At 37.7% G+C, this 16,685-nt stretch overlaps 1 protein-coding gene across 1 annotated transcript; it reads left to right on the top strand.

The window, feature by feature from the left end:
- The first annotated feature begins 1,457 nt into the window (after positions 1 to 1,457).
- LOC103955120 (heat stress transcription factor A-4b-like) lies at positions 1,458 to 5,071 on the top strand. The gene is made up of 2 exons (XM_009366995.3): positions 1,458 to 2,264; positions 3,767 to 5,071. Exons 1-2 carry the CDS (start codon positions 2,046 to 2,048, stop codon positions 4,856 to 4,858), a joined length of 1,311 nt encoding a protein of 436 aa, XP_009365270.2. The 5' UTR covers positions 1,458 to 2,045; the 3' UTR covers positions 4,859 to 5,071.
- Positions 5,072 to 16,685: the final 11,614 nt, after the last annotated feature.

Here is a 16,685-nt window from a genome sequence, read left to right as displayed (position 1 = left end):
AAAATTTCATGTGCTAAATGTTGAAAACCATGAAACTTGAGGGTAGTAAACTGAGATTTATCCTAAACTATAAACATATTGTAGTGGCCACTTAATACTACGGTCTAGTGGAATTCCTCTTTACTTGTAAGTGAGAGGTCTTATGCTCGACTTTCATCAAATACGAATTTGAACCACATTATTGCTTGCCTATTGTGAGACTTAGCCCACTTTTCATTTTTTTTTTATTTTTTTTATAATTTAGATAAATTCATTTGTTAAAAAAAAAAATTATAGTAAAATGATGAGAAAAAGTAGTGGTGGTGTGGGGACGGAAGTATAAAGAGCAAGACTAAAGACCATTTCTCCTCCACTTCCCTTTGAAATTTGAAAGTTGAAAGTTGAATCGTTGAATCGTTGAATCGTTGAAAGTTGAATGGAAAGGCTGTCACTCTTGGCTCCAGTCAACGCTGGTTTGCTTTCCACACATAAAAACACCAAAGTCCTGTGCTACCTATTTGCCTCATAATTTTCTCCTACAATTACAACAAATATAAAAGAAAACACAAATATTCTCTCTCTTTTAAGTTTTTATACGTGTATGAACCAACAAAAAGACGGTGTTAGATTTGAAACTAATTTGTTCTTATACTTCTTTGGCGTAATATATAGTTGTATAAAAAATATTTTAAAACAAATTAAAAGGGGTGGATTGTCCTAGTCATTAGAGTTCTTCCTCTTCAATGCAATGTCTCTCAGATTCATGGTTAATTTGGTATTGATGTGCCTTTTGAAAAAACTACTTCTGACATGCTGTGAGAAGAAACCGTTGTAAAATAAAGTTGTTCAGTATTTGGTAAACTTTTTTTTTGTAAAAGTGCTTTTAACAAAAAAAATAATGTTTGATCAACTTTTATATAAATTGCTATGAATATATTAAATTACTAAAAAAATATGGTATTTAATGTAATATAATAATTGTCAAAGAGAATAATATAGGGGCAATGATTGTAATTTTGTAAAATATATACTTGCCTAAAAATTTCATTAAATGAATACTGATTACTATGTTTTGAAAAAAAAAAAAGAACTTTTTCAGAAGCATGTTAGACTTTGCTTTTACATTTCTATGATTTTCTACTGTCATTAACAACTGTTTCTCAAAAAAGCATTTTTTTGTGTTTTACCAAACACATTTAATATTTTAAATTTTTTAATAAGCTGATTTTTTAAAAGCAACGTCATTCCAAACCAACTCTCAATATCTCTTTAATTTAAACCAGTGGAAAATATTTTTTATTATAAAAATAAAAAAATGAAACAATAAATAAATCAAAATATTGACACGCTAATGCTTACAAAAATCGAACACTTTGTTCTCCTCCGTCTGTCTCTTTTGCTTTCTCTCTCGTTGCGCGTTTAGATTGGGTCGGAAAAGTCAAAGCTTGTGCGCATACAAAAACGGAGTTCCGGTCGTCCTCTGTGACATTACCTCTCAACTGCTTTCCTCCATTTGCATCATTCATTTATACACTTTCTGGGATTGGCTTAAATCTTTCATCTTCCTCCTTTCTACGCTTTTTGCTTTCATTTGAAGCAATCCCAGTTCGGATTCACCAAAACAATAAACTCCCTTTGATTGACTTGGATTGTAGTTGGTTTTTTTTTTTTTTTTTTTTTTCAAATCCCCCCAAAAACATGATTGGATGCCAATTTTCCAGCTTCTGAATTGAAAAGAAGAAGAAGTAGAAGAAACCCCATCTTTCAGATTGTTTGGTTTCGATGCTCATACGGTTTACATGTTACTTCATTGAAACTTGAGTTGAATTTCAATTTTTTTTTTGCCAGTCTTTGGATTCTGGGTTTTCAAAATTCTGGCTCACAGAGTTCTGTGTTTTCACTAACTTCAACTAAGATTTGCAAGTGACTTGTAGCTCAAGTGGTCGAGAGTGTTTACCCTTCCTCGCGAGGTCTTGTGTAAAAAAATCCTGCTAGATTGAAGATATTTGACCCACTTGCCGATTGCCAATCCTGATTGAATATTTCTGGTTTAGAGTTTGTGAATTATGGATGGTTCTCAGGGTGGTTCTGGTGGTGCGCCGGCGCCGTTTCTTACTAAAACATATGACTTGGTGGATGATCCTTCGTCCAACCACATGGTGTCTTGGAGTGAAACTGGTTCTAGTTTTGTAGTTTGGGATCCCACCGACTTCGCCAAGGAAATGCTTCCCATGTATTTCAAGCACAACAATTTTTCGAGTTTCGTGAGGCAGCTTAATACATATGTAAGTTCTTTGGTATTTCCTTCACTTTTTAAGCATTTCATTTATCTTCAATACAGTGGCTCATTAGCATTGGAATCATAGCATTTCGATACGATTCACTGCGTGATGTTTATGTGTTTAATTTTATTGTGATGAACTAAACTTAAATGACCTATTAACTCAGCGGGATTATAAACTTCAGAATTGGTTTGTTTGTTTGCAGTTTTTTGTTCTAATTTGCGCTTGTACACACTTTATTGCCTTCTGAAGTAGGAATTATTTGTGTTTGTTGGAGTATTTGTAACTCTATTTCATAAGCAGTTGCAAGCATGGTAACGCTGGTATCATTTTTTTGTATAATTGTTCTGTTTACAATTGTTGTCTTCGATTGCGAGTGCACTAGTCCAGTTTGGCCTTTGCTCGAAAGGGTAATCAAACTTTTTCTTGTAGATTGTTTCTCTCGTAGACAACAATTGAGAAGGAGGTGATCCCTTCTCAGAAATTAGCTGAGTTTATAGAATCAAAATGGAAAATTGTTCCGTAATGAGAGGTCTTCAATATGGCCAAGACTATGGAGCGCCAATAGCTACGAGCCATAGATGCTTTTCCTATATGTTCCAAACATATACCAGGTCGGAAAAGGAGTACCTGGGTCTAACGCTGCGAAACAAAGAAACCTGGTCATGGAGTAAACTTCTAAAATGATGGCGAAAACAAGAAATGCTTCTTGCGGCTACTACGACTGAGGATACTCAGCAGTCAATTGACATGGTTTGAAATTTGAGCGATAAGATTATATAAATGCTTTGCACGGGGTGTTTATTTTGCTTGAACTAGGGGAAAGTGTCAGCACATTGAGTAGGTAGGTACCCTGTTGGCACACGGTGTTGAGGCCTCACCAGAAAGCTTCCAAGACATGCTACCATATGGTGGGCAGCAATTCAGAGGTATTTTCCGGATAAGGGAGAGCAAAAGGTGCAAATATTTCCTATGTTGCACGGTTATGGAGCATGTAAAGGCATTGGTTTGAAGTGTATCTTATATTGCCCTGGTTTGCCGAGATTTGTAGGATGAGTTTTCTTAAAGAAGGAGAAAATATAGTTCAGAATTGCTACTTCTTGTAGGGCGGGAAATCTAAAAAAAGGTCATATTTAAGCTATTTTTTATCCGAAAGGGCGGGTCATTCCTGAAGTCGAATTATAGACTTTTGCACTTAGTGCTGAGATATAGAATTGCTACTTCTTGAACTTTTTCCATTCACTGTGCAGACGAAAAAAACTAAACCATTGATTCCATTCCTAAAACGGTAACGAGAAATCTGCTGTAAGGAGGATTTAGACCATTCCTCAGGAGATTAGAAAGCTTGAAATATGTATTATGTGTGTGCTTGATTAATATAGCATGTGCTACTTTAGTACAATATTTGTGTAACCTAGCACCATGAAATTTCTTTTTCCTTTTGAGTTGTTAATCTGAGTACGTATGATTTGTAATTGTTAAACATTTGTGTTCTGTATGCGCAGGGGTTTAGAAAGATTGATCCAGAACAGTGGGAGTTTGCAAATGAGGAATTCTTAAGGGGAGGAAGACATCTGCTGAAGAATATTCACCGCCGCAAGCCAATTCATAGTCATTCCTTGCAGAATCACGAGTATTCTTCAGTTCCTTTGACTGATACGGAGAGAGAAGAATATGAGAAGAAAATCAACAGACTGAATCATGATAAAAGCTTGCTTGAGTTGGAGGTACAACGGCATCAAAGAGAGAACCAGGAGTTTGAATTTCAAATACAGATATTACGAGAACAGCTGCAGAACATGGAGAATCGGCAGAGGCAATATACGGCTTTCCTGGCTCAACTAGTGCAGAAACCGGGATTTGCTTCTGTACTTGTGCAGCAGTCAGAAATCCATAGCAAAAAGAGAAGATTACTGAAATCGAACGACTTTCCTGATGACTTTGGTATGGAAGATTTGACTTTGAATCCGCAGAAAGAAACTTTGGGAATAAAGTTGGACCAGCTTGAGAAGATGGAGTCTTCCTTGAACTTTTGGGAAGATTTTCTACATGGGGTTGGGGAAGCGATGCCCGAAGAAGTAAATGATATTGGCCCGTTGTCTCAGGCCTCTCCTATCATTGTTACAGAAATACAAGACACCAGCATGAATAGCAGGCCTTGCTCACCTAGATCGCATATATCTTCACCGAATTCAATGAATGCTCATTCCTTCCCAGAGGTGGCTGGGTCTGCAAATCTTTTTGACATCCTTACTATAACATCAATGTGCCACACTGTTGATTTCAGGTCTAAATCTTCAGCAATTGATATGAACTCCAAGCCCGACAGTGCCCCTGCTCTTGATTCCTCGAAAGAAAATGTAGTAGAAGTGAAAAATGCCGAGCCAGCCAAGGCAAATGATGTCTTTTGGGAACAATGCCTAACTGAGACTCCTGGTTTAGATGATGCGCCGGAAGTACAGTCAGAAAGAATGGATAGCGATGGCGATGGCAAAGCGAGTGATGTCAATCCAGCTATTCGGAAGAAGCTTTGGTGGAACACAGATAATGTAGATAACTTTAGGAACCAAATAGGGCGCCCCACTCCAGCTACATAATTTTAGTTAAATTGTGAACACTTCGACGTTTTGATGTTTATATTATGTATACTTTTAAACTTTGAAGGTGGATTTACTTAGTCATGTATTTCTAGACATTCCAATTTTTGAGCTCATTGTTGTGGATTCTTTCTGCTGTAGCTTGGAATTACAGACATTGGTTAGTTTTTGTATGTAAATAATATCAGGTTTCAAGGAGTTTTATAATTTGAATGTTATTGTGAATAGAATTATTAGTTGCGAATGTAATTGCGTAAACTTAAAGTAGAATTCCAATTGGGTTTGAAGATCAAATTTTCATACATTTGTATTACTTGTAAGGTAAAAAAATTCATCTTGATTACTATAAATAAAGGCAAAGGGTAGGGATGGCAACGGTAGATCGGGTTTGGATGTCTCATCCCACATCCAAATCCGATATTTTCCCAAGCTCAAAACTGTAGAATCCCCATACGGGTTTCCCCATAATTGAACTCATTGGATAACGGATTTCCCATCAATTAACGGTTTTTCATGTTATGATATTTATATATCTTTATATTATTAATTAAATAGTAGATTTTAAATAAAAATGAGATTAAATAGACTATTATTATTAATAGAACTAATATAATGCATATAATAAATAATATAAAAAATTTACATTATCAAAAAAATATTTATACTACTGATAATTGATGAGCATATAAGACTATCTCTAAAAGAGATGTCAAATACACTAAGTAAGACTAAGAGCAACTCCAGCGTTGGAGCCCTCCCCCCTGGCAATACACAATTCAATCCACCTAATGAACAGTAATTGCCCTTAATGAACAGTAAGTAGCCCTGGCAATAGATTTTGCATCTCCACCGTTACACTTCTATAGCCCTGGCAATAGGCAATAAAATATTAGTATTTTTTTTATTTATAAAATTAATACAAAATAATTTAAAATGTAATATCGGATAAGATTTTTAATCGTTGTCGGTGCGCCACGTGTCATTATCCTAAGTATTATTGAATTTTTTACACTTTTTTTTAAAATTTTTATTCAATTAATTAATCTCTGCCGTTGGATATAAAAAAATTTGAATTCCAACGCTCCAGATTGTGCCACGTGTCACAACGGTAACTTTTCAGATTTTTTAAACTATTATTTCATTTATTTTTTAATTTTTAAAGCATTTTAATATCCACCGTTGATCTCAGATCGAACGGTGGATATTAAATCTGACAGTTTTATTTTTTTTTACCGTTGAGATCTAACGGTCCACATTAAGTGACCGTTAGGATCTAACGTACCGTGGGAAGCCACGTGGCTTCCCAACGGTAACTGACAAAACTTTTTTTTTTTTTCTAATTATTGTGTCGGGACGCGCCCCCACGCGCGGGTGGGGTGCACGCGCCTGACACAAAAAAAATAAAATAATACGCTGACGCCACCCTGGCGTCAACCTTGTGTCACTCCCACCTCGGGCTCAAGGGCTGGCAATCCCTCACGGGCCTGGCCCTCGGGCCTCCCCCATCCCCCGGCCTGCCTCACGCTGGAGCCGATCCACCTTCACTCGGGCCTCCGTTTTGGAGCCCGTCCCCCGAGCTAAACCCCACGCTGGGGATGCTCTAAATGACATTGAGGTGTTTTTCATTCTATATTTCATATATGATGTGACAGGTCATTTGACTTTTTACTTTCTAGTTGTCTTTTTTTTACATCAAACAAAGAGAAGTGAAATATATTTAATTATATTTTTTATGCATGGTCCCATTGACAACTAATAGAATAAAAATTAAAATGAATTTTAATTATTTTTTTAATAGTTAATGTAACTGTGGGGCCCAATATAATAATAAAACGAATATTTAATTGGCCACAAGATTTAACATTGGTATTCAATTGGCCACATTAGCCAACAAAAAAAAATTTTGACATATTATAATTGACATCTCCAAAGGAGATGTCAAATATACCAAATAAGACTAATGATATTCAGATATTCTCCAATGTATATGACATATATGATATGACAACTGAGTCATTTAACTCCTTACTTTTTAGTTGTTTTTTTGACATAAAACAAAGAATGAGTCAAATATATTTAATTTAATTTAACTTTTTATGCATGGTTTTTAATTATTTTTTAATAGTTAATGTAACCATGGGGTCCATGTAATAATAAAATAAATATTTGACACATCTATTGAAAAAGAAGAAAATTTAACATTTGTATTCAATTGGCCATATCAACTATCAAATAAAATTTTGACATCTCATTTGAAGATGTCCTAATTATACTATTAATGATATAATGCTCATAAGGACTTTCATATTTTATAACGCATGATTATTGATAACTCGTTTTTCCATGTAATAAATATTTATGTTTTTTTATTAAAAAATGAAAATAGTTCTGTTTTGGATATGGGTTCGAGGCGGATACCCTAATAACCATAACCGAACTCAAAACTGAAAATTTACCCGACGGCTATCCATAATTGGAAAAATACTTGAAATTTAATCTCTAAAATTGAACCGTTTGGATCGATTACATGCGGGGATCGACTTTGATGGGTTATATCACCATCCCTAGTACAAGGCCAAGGGTAACGACACAATTTTCATACATATGAGCTATTTTCTCTCTGCCATCCTCTCTTTTTCACATACTCTTATTGTCACATCCCGGCACGGGTGGGACCACATCCCGGGCTCGATTCTATCGTAGCACAATATTGTCCGCTTTGGACCCCAGCACACCTTCACGGTTTTGTTTCTGGGAACTCACACGAGAACTTCCCACTGGGTCACCCATCATGGGATTGCTCTTGTGCGCTACTTGCTTAACTTCGGAGTTCCGATGGAACTCAAAGCTAGTGAGCTCCCAAAAGGCCTCATGCTAGGTAAGGATGGGAATATACATATAAGGATCACACCCCTGGGTGATGTAGGATGTCACAATCCACCCCCCTTAGGGGCCCGACGTCGTCGTCGGCACACAACGACCAAGGTTAGGCTCTGATACTAAATTGTCACATCCCGGGTCGGGTGGGACCACTTCCCACGCTCGATTCCACCGTAGCACGATATTGTCCGTTTTGGGTCCCAGCATACCCTCACCGTTTTGTTTCTGGGAACTTACACGAGAACTTCCCAGTGGGTCACCCATCATGGGATTGCTCTCGTGCGAGTAGAGCCCATATTCCTATCTTTACCTAGCATGAGGCCTTTTGGGAGCTCACTGGCTTTGGGTTCCATTGAAACTCCGAAGTTAAGCGAGTTCGCATGAGAGCAATCCCAAGATGGGTGACCCACTGGGAAGTTCTCGTGTGAGTTCCCAAAAACAAAACCGTGAGAGCGTGATCGGGGCCCAAAGCGGACAATATCATGCTACGATGGTGGAGCGGGCCCAGGTTGTGGTGAAGGCCCGGGCCGGGATGTGACAATTTGGTATCAGAGCCTAACCTGGTTGTGGTATGCCGACAAGGATGTCGGGCCCCTAAGGGGCGTGGATTGTAAGATCCTACATCACCTGGGGGAGTGATCCTTATATGTATATTTTCATCCCTACCTAGCACGGGGCCTTTTGGGAGCTCACTGACTTCGGATTCCATCGAAACTCCGAAGTTAAGCGAGTTAGCGTAAGAGCAATCCCATAATGGGTGACCCACTGAGAAGTTCTCATGTGCGTTCCCAGAAACAAAACTGTGAGGGCGTGGTCGAGGCCTAAAGTGGACAATATTGTGCTATGGTAGACAATATGACAATTGATCGACACACCCCGACCTGGAAAGTCCACTTGGACATAGAATCAAGCTGTGCTGGCCGACACCTGGAAGGTGACGAAGCCATAAAATGTGATAGTGTATAATGTGAATAAATTTGAACCTAAAAGTGTCTAAATACCAGCGTGCGCTACGAGTGGGAGCGAACTCATTTCACACGTGATGTTAGAGCATAAGTAAAGTACAGTAGCGTGGATAAGAATCAAACCCTTAAAAGTAGCCACCAATACTAAGATTAACCATATATCCTTGTCGATACGAACTCAGCAGTTAAAACCTAAAGGGGTACAAAACAAAAAGTGTGAGTAAGTAGTAAAACCAAACTATTACCTTTCTAACAGTAATAACTCCTCACTGTAAATCCCTTATTGTTTTCTATAGGACAGTACTACACGAATATATATATATATATATATATATATATATATAGATCCACCCATGCTCAAAAATGGCCAAAACCATAGGTATGCCATGTTCATCAACTCTACAATGCATTAACAAGTAGGCCAAATGAACTTGATCAATATAATTGATATATCAGCTGGAATCACCTAATGTGACCCGTACGATTGTACTTATATCTCATCAATCAATGTTAGTATATAAGTCGGGAGTCACTCATATTGACTTGTACGACTTATCCATATCTCACCAATCATCCCTGCACACGAGTCGGAACTACCTCTAGTGGTCTGTACGACAGGACTGGGTGTAAATAAGTACGCTCAAGTGCTACAATCACGTGAAGACTATGCAAATAATCGCGGGTCACCTCCCGCACCTTATGCTTACCTTGGATTCAAGGTAGTGCACAGTCCTGTCGTATAGACCACTATAAGTGGTTCCTATGCGGTGACAAAAACTTCCCGTCATCGATTCGTCGTTTACGGTGGACCAGCAGGGTCAAGGTTGGTTGAAATTTGCTCCTGGGATGATGGGCTACAAAGCCCAAGTGGTGGCATCGGCCATCGCTTTGCCGTTTTGCCAGAAAATTAAAATGGGTGGCCAGGGCACCGTGAGAACCGTTAACTTTCGTGACCTTAAACCGCCACATACAAAGGTTAATCAAGGTGGTTCTTGGGTGGATTTGTAGAGGGGAATGAGAGCTTCAAGTTGGAGGTGGTGGCGTTGAAAAACTCCAACGGAGTTAGTCGGAATCGACCTTGGAAAATGGGTGGTCACATAGGGTTGGGCACGGGTGCACGGGAAGCTTTCCTTTTTTCTTTTCTTTTTTTTTCCTTCTTTTCTGATTGGGTCTCACCCTCTCCCTCTAATTCTAATTGGTTCCTTGACTTTATACTATCACAATCCACCCCCTTAGGGGCCCGACTTCCTCGTCGGTACACAACAACCAGGGTTAGGCTATGATACCAAATTGTCACATCCTGGCCTCGTGCTCCCACCACAACCCGGGCCCGCTTCACCACTGTAGCACAATATTGTCCGCTTTGGGCCCCAACTACACCCTCATGGTTTTGTTTCTAGGAACTCACACGAGAATTTCCTAGTGGGTCACCCATCATGGGATTGCTCTTGTGTGCTACTCGCTTAACTTCGGAGTTCCGATGAAACCCGAAACTAGTGAGCTCCCAAAAGGCCTCGTGCTAGGTAGAGATGAGAATATACATATAAGGATCACACCCCTAGGTGATGTGGGATGTCACACTTATAATTAATTAGTTTCACAACACATTATCAACATGATGTGTCTTTGTAAGAAAAAAAGGATCTAAACCCTGCGAAAGCTTTTTCACCATTTTCATCAACATCGAAGTAATTCTAAACTCTTATATATTTGATTTCAATTTAATTTATGCCATGATTAATATGATTACTATTCTGTGTACTATGCAAGTTATATATTAATAAATATGTGTGGGTATATCAAGAAAAAAAGAAAAACAAAGTAATTCCAAAACCTTAAATTGTAGAAGCCGCACCTACGTTTCAAGCATAGTCATGCAAGCTGATGAGTTGTGCTAGTCATCCACCCAGGTCTAGCCGACAAGCCATTTAACATGTCTTTTTCTTCCCGACCTGGTCGTCGTCTCCCTACCTAGTGCAATCGTAAGGGTTGCGATTCCAAGCCATCTCTGATGACATTTGTCGTCATTGATCGTGATGCCACCCATCTTCAACGCATGTAGTTGTCAAGGTTGTGATGGGGATAACGCTGGTGACATAATTAAGGAAATTACTCAAGAATCTAGACAAAACCCTTGATCTAAATGTCGTCCAACCACCAATGTTTTTTGTCATAAATGACAATGACATCGGGGATATATTTATAGACCCTAGAAGGATAGATCTATGGACAACTCGTTACCCCCAATGTCGAGATTACATTGTCGTGTAAGACTTTGGGTTTCACCAAAAGCCTAAATCTCGAACTTTGCCTGGAAACCACCTTCTTCGATTTATCAAACTTTATGATGAAGTTTGGAGCCTCTCCTCGGCCTTAGAAACCCCATACACCGCTTGAAATGGATGGCCTGGTTATTCTGGCGAGAAAGAGGTTATCCTAGAGATTAGTTAAGAGATATCGAGTGATATAGACCCTACTTCGGCAGGAGTCTATCGAATGAACCTTGACATCTCTGGCTATGATGTACCAAAGGACATGTTCTGCTTTGGCAATGATATACCAATCAAAGTGCTTGCTTCAGTAGAAGCCTACCAAATCACAAACCCAACTTTCGACTGTGGTGTACTCACTGTTCTAAAAATCTCCGCCTAGCCCCACCTAGGCCACGCCTAAGCACTAGGCGGTTAGCCACCCCGATTCATGTCTAGGTGTTTGAAAATTAAGAAAGGGCACCTAGACTTGTTGAAGTGCCCACCTAGATCACTAGGCACCCACCTAGCCCATCCAAACCCGCCTAGGTTGCGACTCAGTTAGACAAAAAATAGATAACTTTTATGTTGCATTTTATTTTTTTCCGTAAATTGTAAAAGACTTGTAGCATACTTAAATGAGCACACATTATATGTTTGTTTCCCATATTTTCATTATGTTTCAATACTTCATAATATATATGTCATTATATTTTGTAGTTCACATATATCTTAAGTATAATCAAACACTTATTTAAACGAAATATTATAGATTTACTTAAATCCACCTAGTCCACCTAGGCTGCCCAGGCGCTAAGCCCTAGCCTGCCGCCCAACTAGCGTCTAGCATTTTTCAAAACCGAAGGTGTACCGAACCTGATATCCCAACTTCGGCATGAGGGTACCAAATGGAACCTCAGTTTCAGCTGAACATTTTCAAACCCCTGTATAGGTCTATCCCTCTTTGATTTTGGAATGGGCTTGAATGTCCATACACACCTATGTCCTAATACTTAAGCTTGAGGCTCAAACATAAGCAATGATGAGTCTAGATGATTCCCCACACATAAGAATTTGAAGTTGTTACTTTATATGCTTTTCATATACTATTGCAATGTTATATCTGTTTTCTATTGCATATGTATATGTGTGTATTCTTGTAGGATTTTTATGAATACATGTTGAGTGAATCTGAGATTCATTCCAATCTCGATCCCAAGGTTTTGGGCATGCCACTGAAAAAAATGGGGTTTTGTTCCCAAAGAAGTTCACCAACCATGTTGATAAGTATTGATCTCCATGATGTAAATTCTTTAAACCAAATTATGTCCCTTGAACTTATGGTTCTAGCTACAACGGGTGCAAATTTAATTCAAAGCACTAATTTGCGTTTTGGTCTTTTCATTGCTTTGGACTTATCCGAAGAAACTCTTCAAGTGGATTCAAGACTTCAAGCTCCACCTTACCGCAAAGGGTATTAGAGCAACCATCAAGGTTGAGAACCAAATAAGTGAAGCTGAGAAGACAACCACTATGATCATATATGCCGCCACATGCATCATGCGTTACAGATTGAAGCTAGATACAATTGGAAGGATTAGCTGATTGATTGAAGCTGAGAAGGGAACCTTTCTGGCAAGCATTAGCTAATCGATTTAGTCATTAGAAGTTGATTACTTGGCTTGAAGCTAAGCACAATTGGATTAATCTAATATACCAGGACTATAAGTTTGTGAATCAGGGTCCTAAGTTTTCGAGTGCCCAGGGCGAATGCTCAAAATGTGCCATTTTTCATTCCAACATATTATATATTAATTAAAACACTGGCATAACATTCTAACATATATTATAAAAACATTAGTAACTGACGACATATCAATTCAACATATTTAAAAATTAAAAAAAAAAACCTATTCGTCAGTTGCCACTCAAAGTCTCAAACTTTTATGCTTTGGTAGTCTCAATACGACATACGATTGTTGCAGGTTATTGCTTTTGTAGATTTGCAATCCTTTTACAAAATTAAAACAAATTTGTAAAAAGCAAAACTAACTTGAAAAAATTGATAACAGTGAAGAAAAAAAGTTTTTAATCTGGGCCATCTAGCCTATCTGCAGAGTGTAGACTACAAGATTGCGTCACTCTAGGCCCAAGGGTATGGGTGTGGCCCATGTGGGTCTTGTTAGTCTCGCAGTGAGCCAATAGGCAATGGCAGACATCAAATTGAAAAAAATAAAAGTCGGTCTTTGCCTAGCTTCCTTGTTGGAAGCAGGAAACACTAATTTACTAAAGTAAGGCGGCTTGAACTAGAAGCAGGAAGCAAAACTAGAAAATGGGAGATTGGGTTTTTGGCACAATCACCGACACCATGTTGGGTATTTGAAATTTTGAATGGACGGACTAAAATTCTGAAACTCGAATGTCTTTGAAATTTTGGAATTTCGAACAACTGCGGCACAAGCATATGATTATGAAAAGTTTGGACTTAAGGATTGATTTATAACGTTTAATTAAATTAAAGGCTTCTCTTGAAACATGAAATTTGATCCTTGGAATTGGAATACGTACTAAACAACTAAGAATCTCGAGGCGTTCAACATCTCAAGACAATGTGATGGTCAGTGTGCACTATGTCAAAATTTATCATTTTTTTTTTATACCTATCATTTGGACAAAAACTTTTTGGTGCCCCTTAAAATTTTAGGCCTAGGACAGGCGCCCTGTTGGCACTAGGCCTGGGTTAGTTCTATTATGAATGAATATAACTCTGAAGTATGTAGAATTTGATCATTGTTGAAATATTGGAAGGAAGAGTTGAATGAACATGATTTCTAGCAAAAAAACCTATTCAACCTTCCATGGTATGAATATCAATTTGCAACAGCAATATTGAGCACAAAATTTTACTAAATTTTAGGATCTCATATTTGTCTTGTTGATTGCTAAGAAGAACAAACAACTACTGATGAAGAACCATTAGTCTTGACCCACTGACACTAGAGTTGATCCAGAAGCACATGTGATCACTTTAAATAGCTAGAAATGTTGCTAGAGGCGTAAGGGACCCAAGAAGAATCTCAAATCCAAGCATGCAATCAAGGGGAGACTAAAATCTGACCAGCAAAAGGGAGATGTTTGCCCGAAGCATGATTCCCTTACTCCCAAAGCCCATAACTTTAAGAATAAACCTAAAGTTGCTAAAAATCCTTTCAACCTGAAATGTGCTACCCAATGATGAAGCTTTTAAGGTGCAGAGAGGGGTGGCCGCCTCTCCTTTCGGTAAAAAAAAAAAAGCCCAAAAATTTATATGATTATTGATATTGATTAATTGAATTGAATTTTGGTTTACTGAATATTTATATGCTTATTGGTATTGGTTAATTGAATTGTTGGTTTAATTAGTTATTAGTCATATAGTATATTCAACTCTAGGATTATGAGTCTAAGACTCTTTTTTTCCCCATTAGACAGTTACGTAATAGAACGATACTATAAGAAACAGTGTTTAAATCGTCCTTCAAATATTCTGGGTAGTTCACAACAAAGTAAGGTCATTAAGTTTGATGAAATTTTGGCTAATGTTCTTGTAGACCTTGAACATAGACGTCGAATGCTTGATTATCCACCTAATTATCGCGAAGTAATTTGTAAACACTGTCTCCAAAATGCTTTTTGTTAACCTAAAGACCACACCATGCCAAGATATTATTATATAAAATGATTTGGTTGTTGCCATTTTTTTGAACCTTGCACTCTTTTGAGTTCGCACATCTCCCTGACAATTTCTACCTTCGCCAGTGGTGCTACCACTATAAGGCGTCAGACCACTAGGTCTATTTGTGTTGTGCTCCCAAGAAGGTCGTGGAGGACTGTCACATCCCGGCCCGGGCCCCCACCACATCCCGGGCTTAACTCCACCATAGCACGATATTGTCCGCCTTGGGCCCCGACTACACCTTCACGGTTTTATTTTTGGAAACTTACACGAGAACTTCCTAGTGGGTCACCCATCATGGGATTGCTCTCGCGCGAATTCGCTTAACTTCGGAGTTCCTACAGAACTCGAAGCTAGTGAGCTCCCAAAAGACCTCGTGCTAGGTAGAGATGGGAATATACATATAAGGTTTACAGGATCCACTCCCCTGGGCGATGTGGGATGTTACAACTAGCTTTAGGTTCCGTAGGAATTCCGAAGTTAAGCGAGTTCATGCGAGAGCAATCCCAGGATGGGTGACCCACTGGGAAGTTCTCATGTGAGTTCTTAGAAAGCCTCGTGCTAGGTAGAGACGAGAATATACATATAAGGCTTACATGATCTACTCTCCTGGATGATGTGGGATGTTACAAGGACTATCACGCTTACACATCTATCAATGAAAAAGATGTTTTTTTCCATGCCCAACTCGTACATCATGATTTGGTTGTATTTGAAGTACGTGTCCACAAAACTCAGCAAATTATGCCCCACTGTAGAATCAATGAGCAAATTTATTCGAGGTAAATGATAAGGATCCTTGGGGCATGCCTTGTTTAACTTGCACGTGGGAGGCGTCTACGACTTTAAGACAATGAAAAAAAAAATGCCATTCTTGATATCACATGCCAAATTATTCCTTGCTCTTTTTTGTATACTCCTTTATTTATTGATTTGTATATTTGATGTAATTGAGTATTATCTAATTGATTAAATTTATACGGTATGAGTGTATTTCTTTATATTTTCTATACATTTTTGGTCTCATCCTCTCTTGTACCACTCACTTAGGGTGTCGCATCTTGAACCCTCACTTGTTTTAGGGGGACAAGCTATTATCATTACGGGAAATGATAAATACACATCATTTTTAGTTTCTTGCACACCCTTGTTTAATTTGTTTGCTAATTCCGTTTAATTTATTCAAGCTAATGGTTATAAATAAATAAAAAATATGTAAGAAGCTACAAAAAAGTGTGTGAAAATAACTTCCTCATTATTATAATGATTGAGTTTTACTTGGAATACACTTTACCTTCAATTTCGTACCAAACTTTGAATGCTAACAGTTTCCCATCATATTTTCATTTGCAAGTTTGCTTTGCACCAACCCCAAATACCATCATACCTGTATACTGGTGAACTATTTCATTTTAATAACAACTCACAGCATAAAAGTATGACATGTCAATACGAGATAGTCTTTAAAAAAAGAAAAAAACTAATTATGAAATGTGACAATATTCTCTTCGTAAACAAGAAGTTTAATGTTTGAATTTCACGGATACAATTGATATTATTATATTAATTTACGCTAAAAAACTTGAACTCGAGACTCATTAAATTAGAGGAAATGTCTTAAATATCAGAACAATCTACGATTACAAATTTAACGTGTTTTTCCTTTTACATATGGTCTAATATTCTAATTGATAGAATGTTGAGTTCTATATATATATATATGCATCATGAGTTCTTTTTGGTGATAATAATAATAATAAAAAGTTGGGTCAAAGACTCAAAATCATATCGGTGGGAATGCAGTGCACCAGTGACCAACCTGTATCTTAGAAATAAAGCAAATATTAATAGGGCTTTGAGTCTACGATCCACCAAATCCGAATATTTCAATTCATGCCTACCCAATAAAAAAAATAAAATAAAACCCTACCTAATAAAACAAAATCCTACCAAAATATAAATTTCCAAGCTCAATATAAAAATCAAAATACTATACTTTCTTAGGATAATAAAATACC

The sequence above is a fragment of a genome, unplaced genomic scaffold (assembly GCF_019419815.1).
Source record: "Pyrus x bretschneideri cultivar Hongxiangsu unplaced genomic scaffold, Pyrus_bretschneideri_v1 Contig90, whole genome shotgun sequence".
Classification (NCBI taxonomy): domain Eukaryota; kingdom Viridiplantae; phylum Streptophyta; class Magnoliopsida; order Rosales; family Rosaceae; genus Pyrus; species Pyrus x bretschneideri.
The sequence above is the reverse complement of the archived record's forward strand: the minus strand, read 5'-3'. Positions and strand labels throughout refer to the sequence as shown.

Bases quoted from the DNA above. Each gene is read 5' to 3' on its own strand.
- LOC103955120 (XM_009366995.3), top strand. From the start codon at position 2,046: ATGGATGGTTCTCAGGGTGGTTCTGGTGGTGCGCCGGCGCCGTTTCTT. The intron at 2,265-3,766 runs GTAAGTTCTTTG...CTGTATGCGCAG, and splicing joins TGAGGCAGCTTAATACATAT to GGGTTTAGAAAGATTGATCC.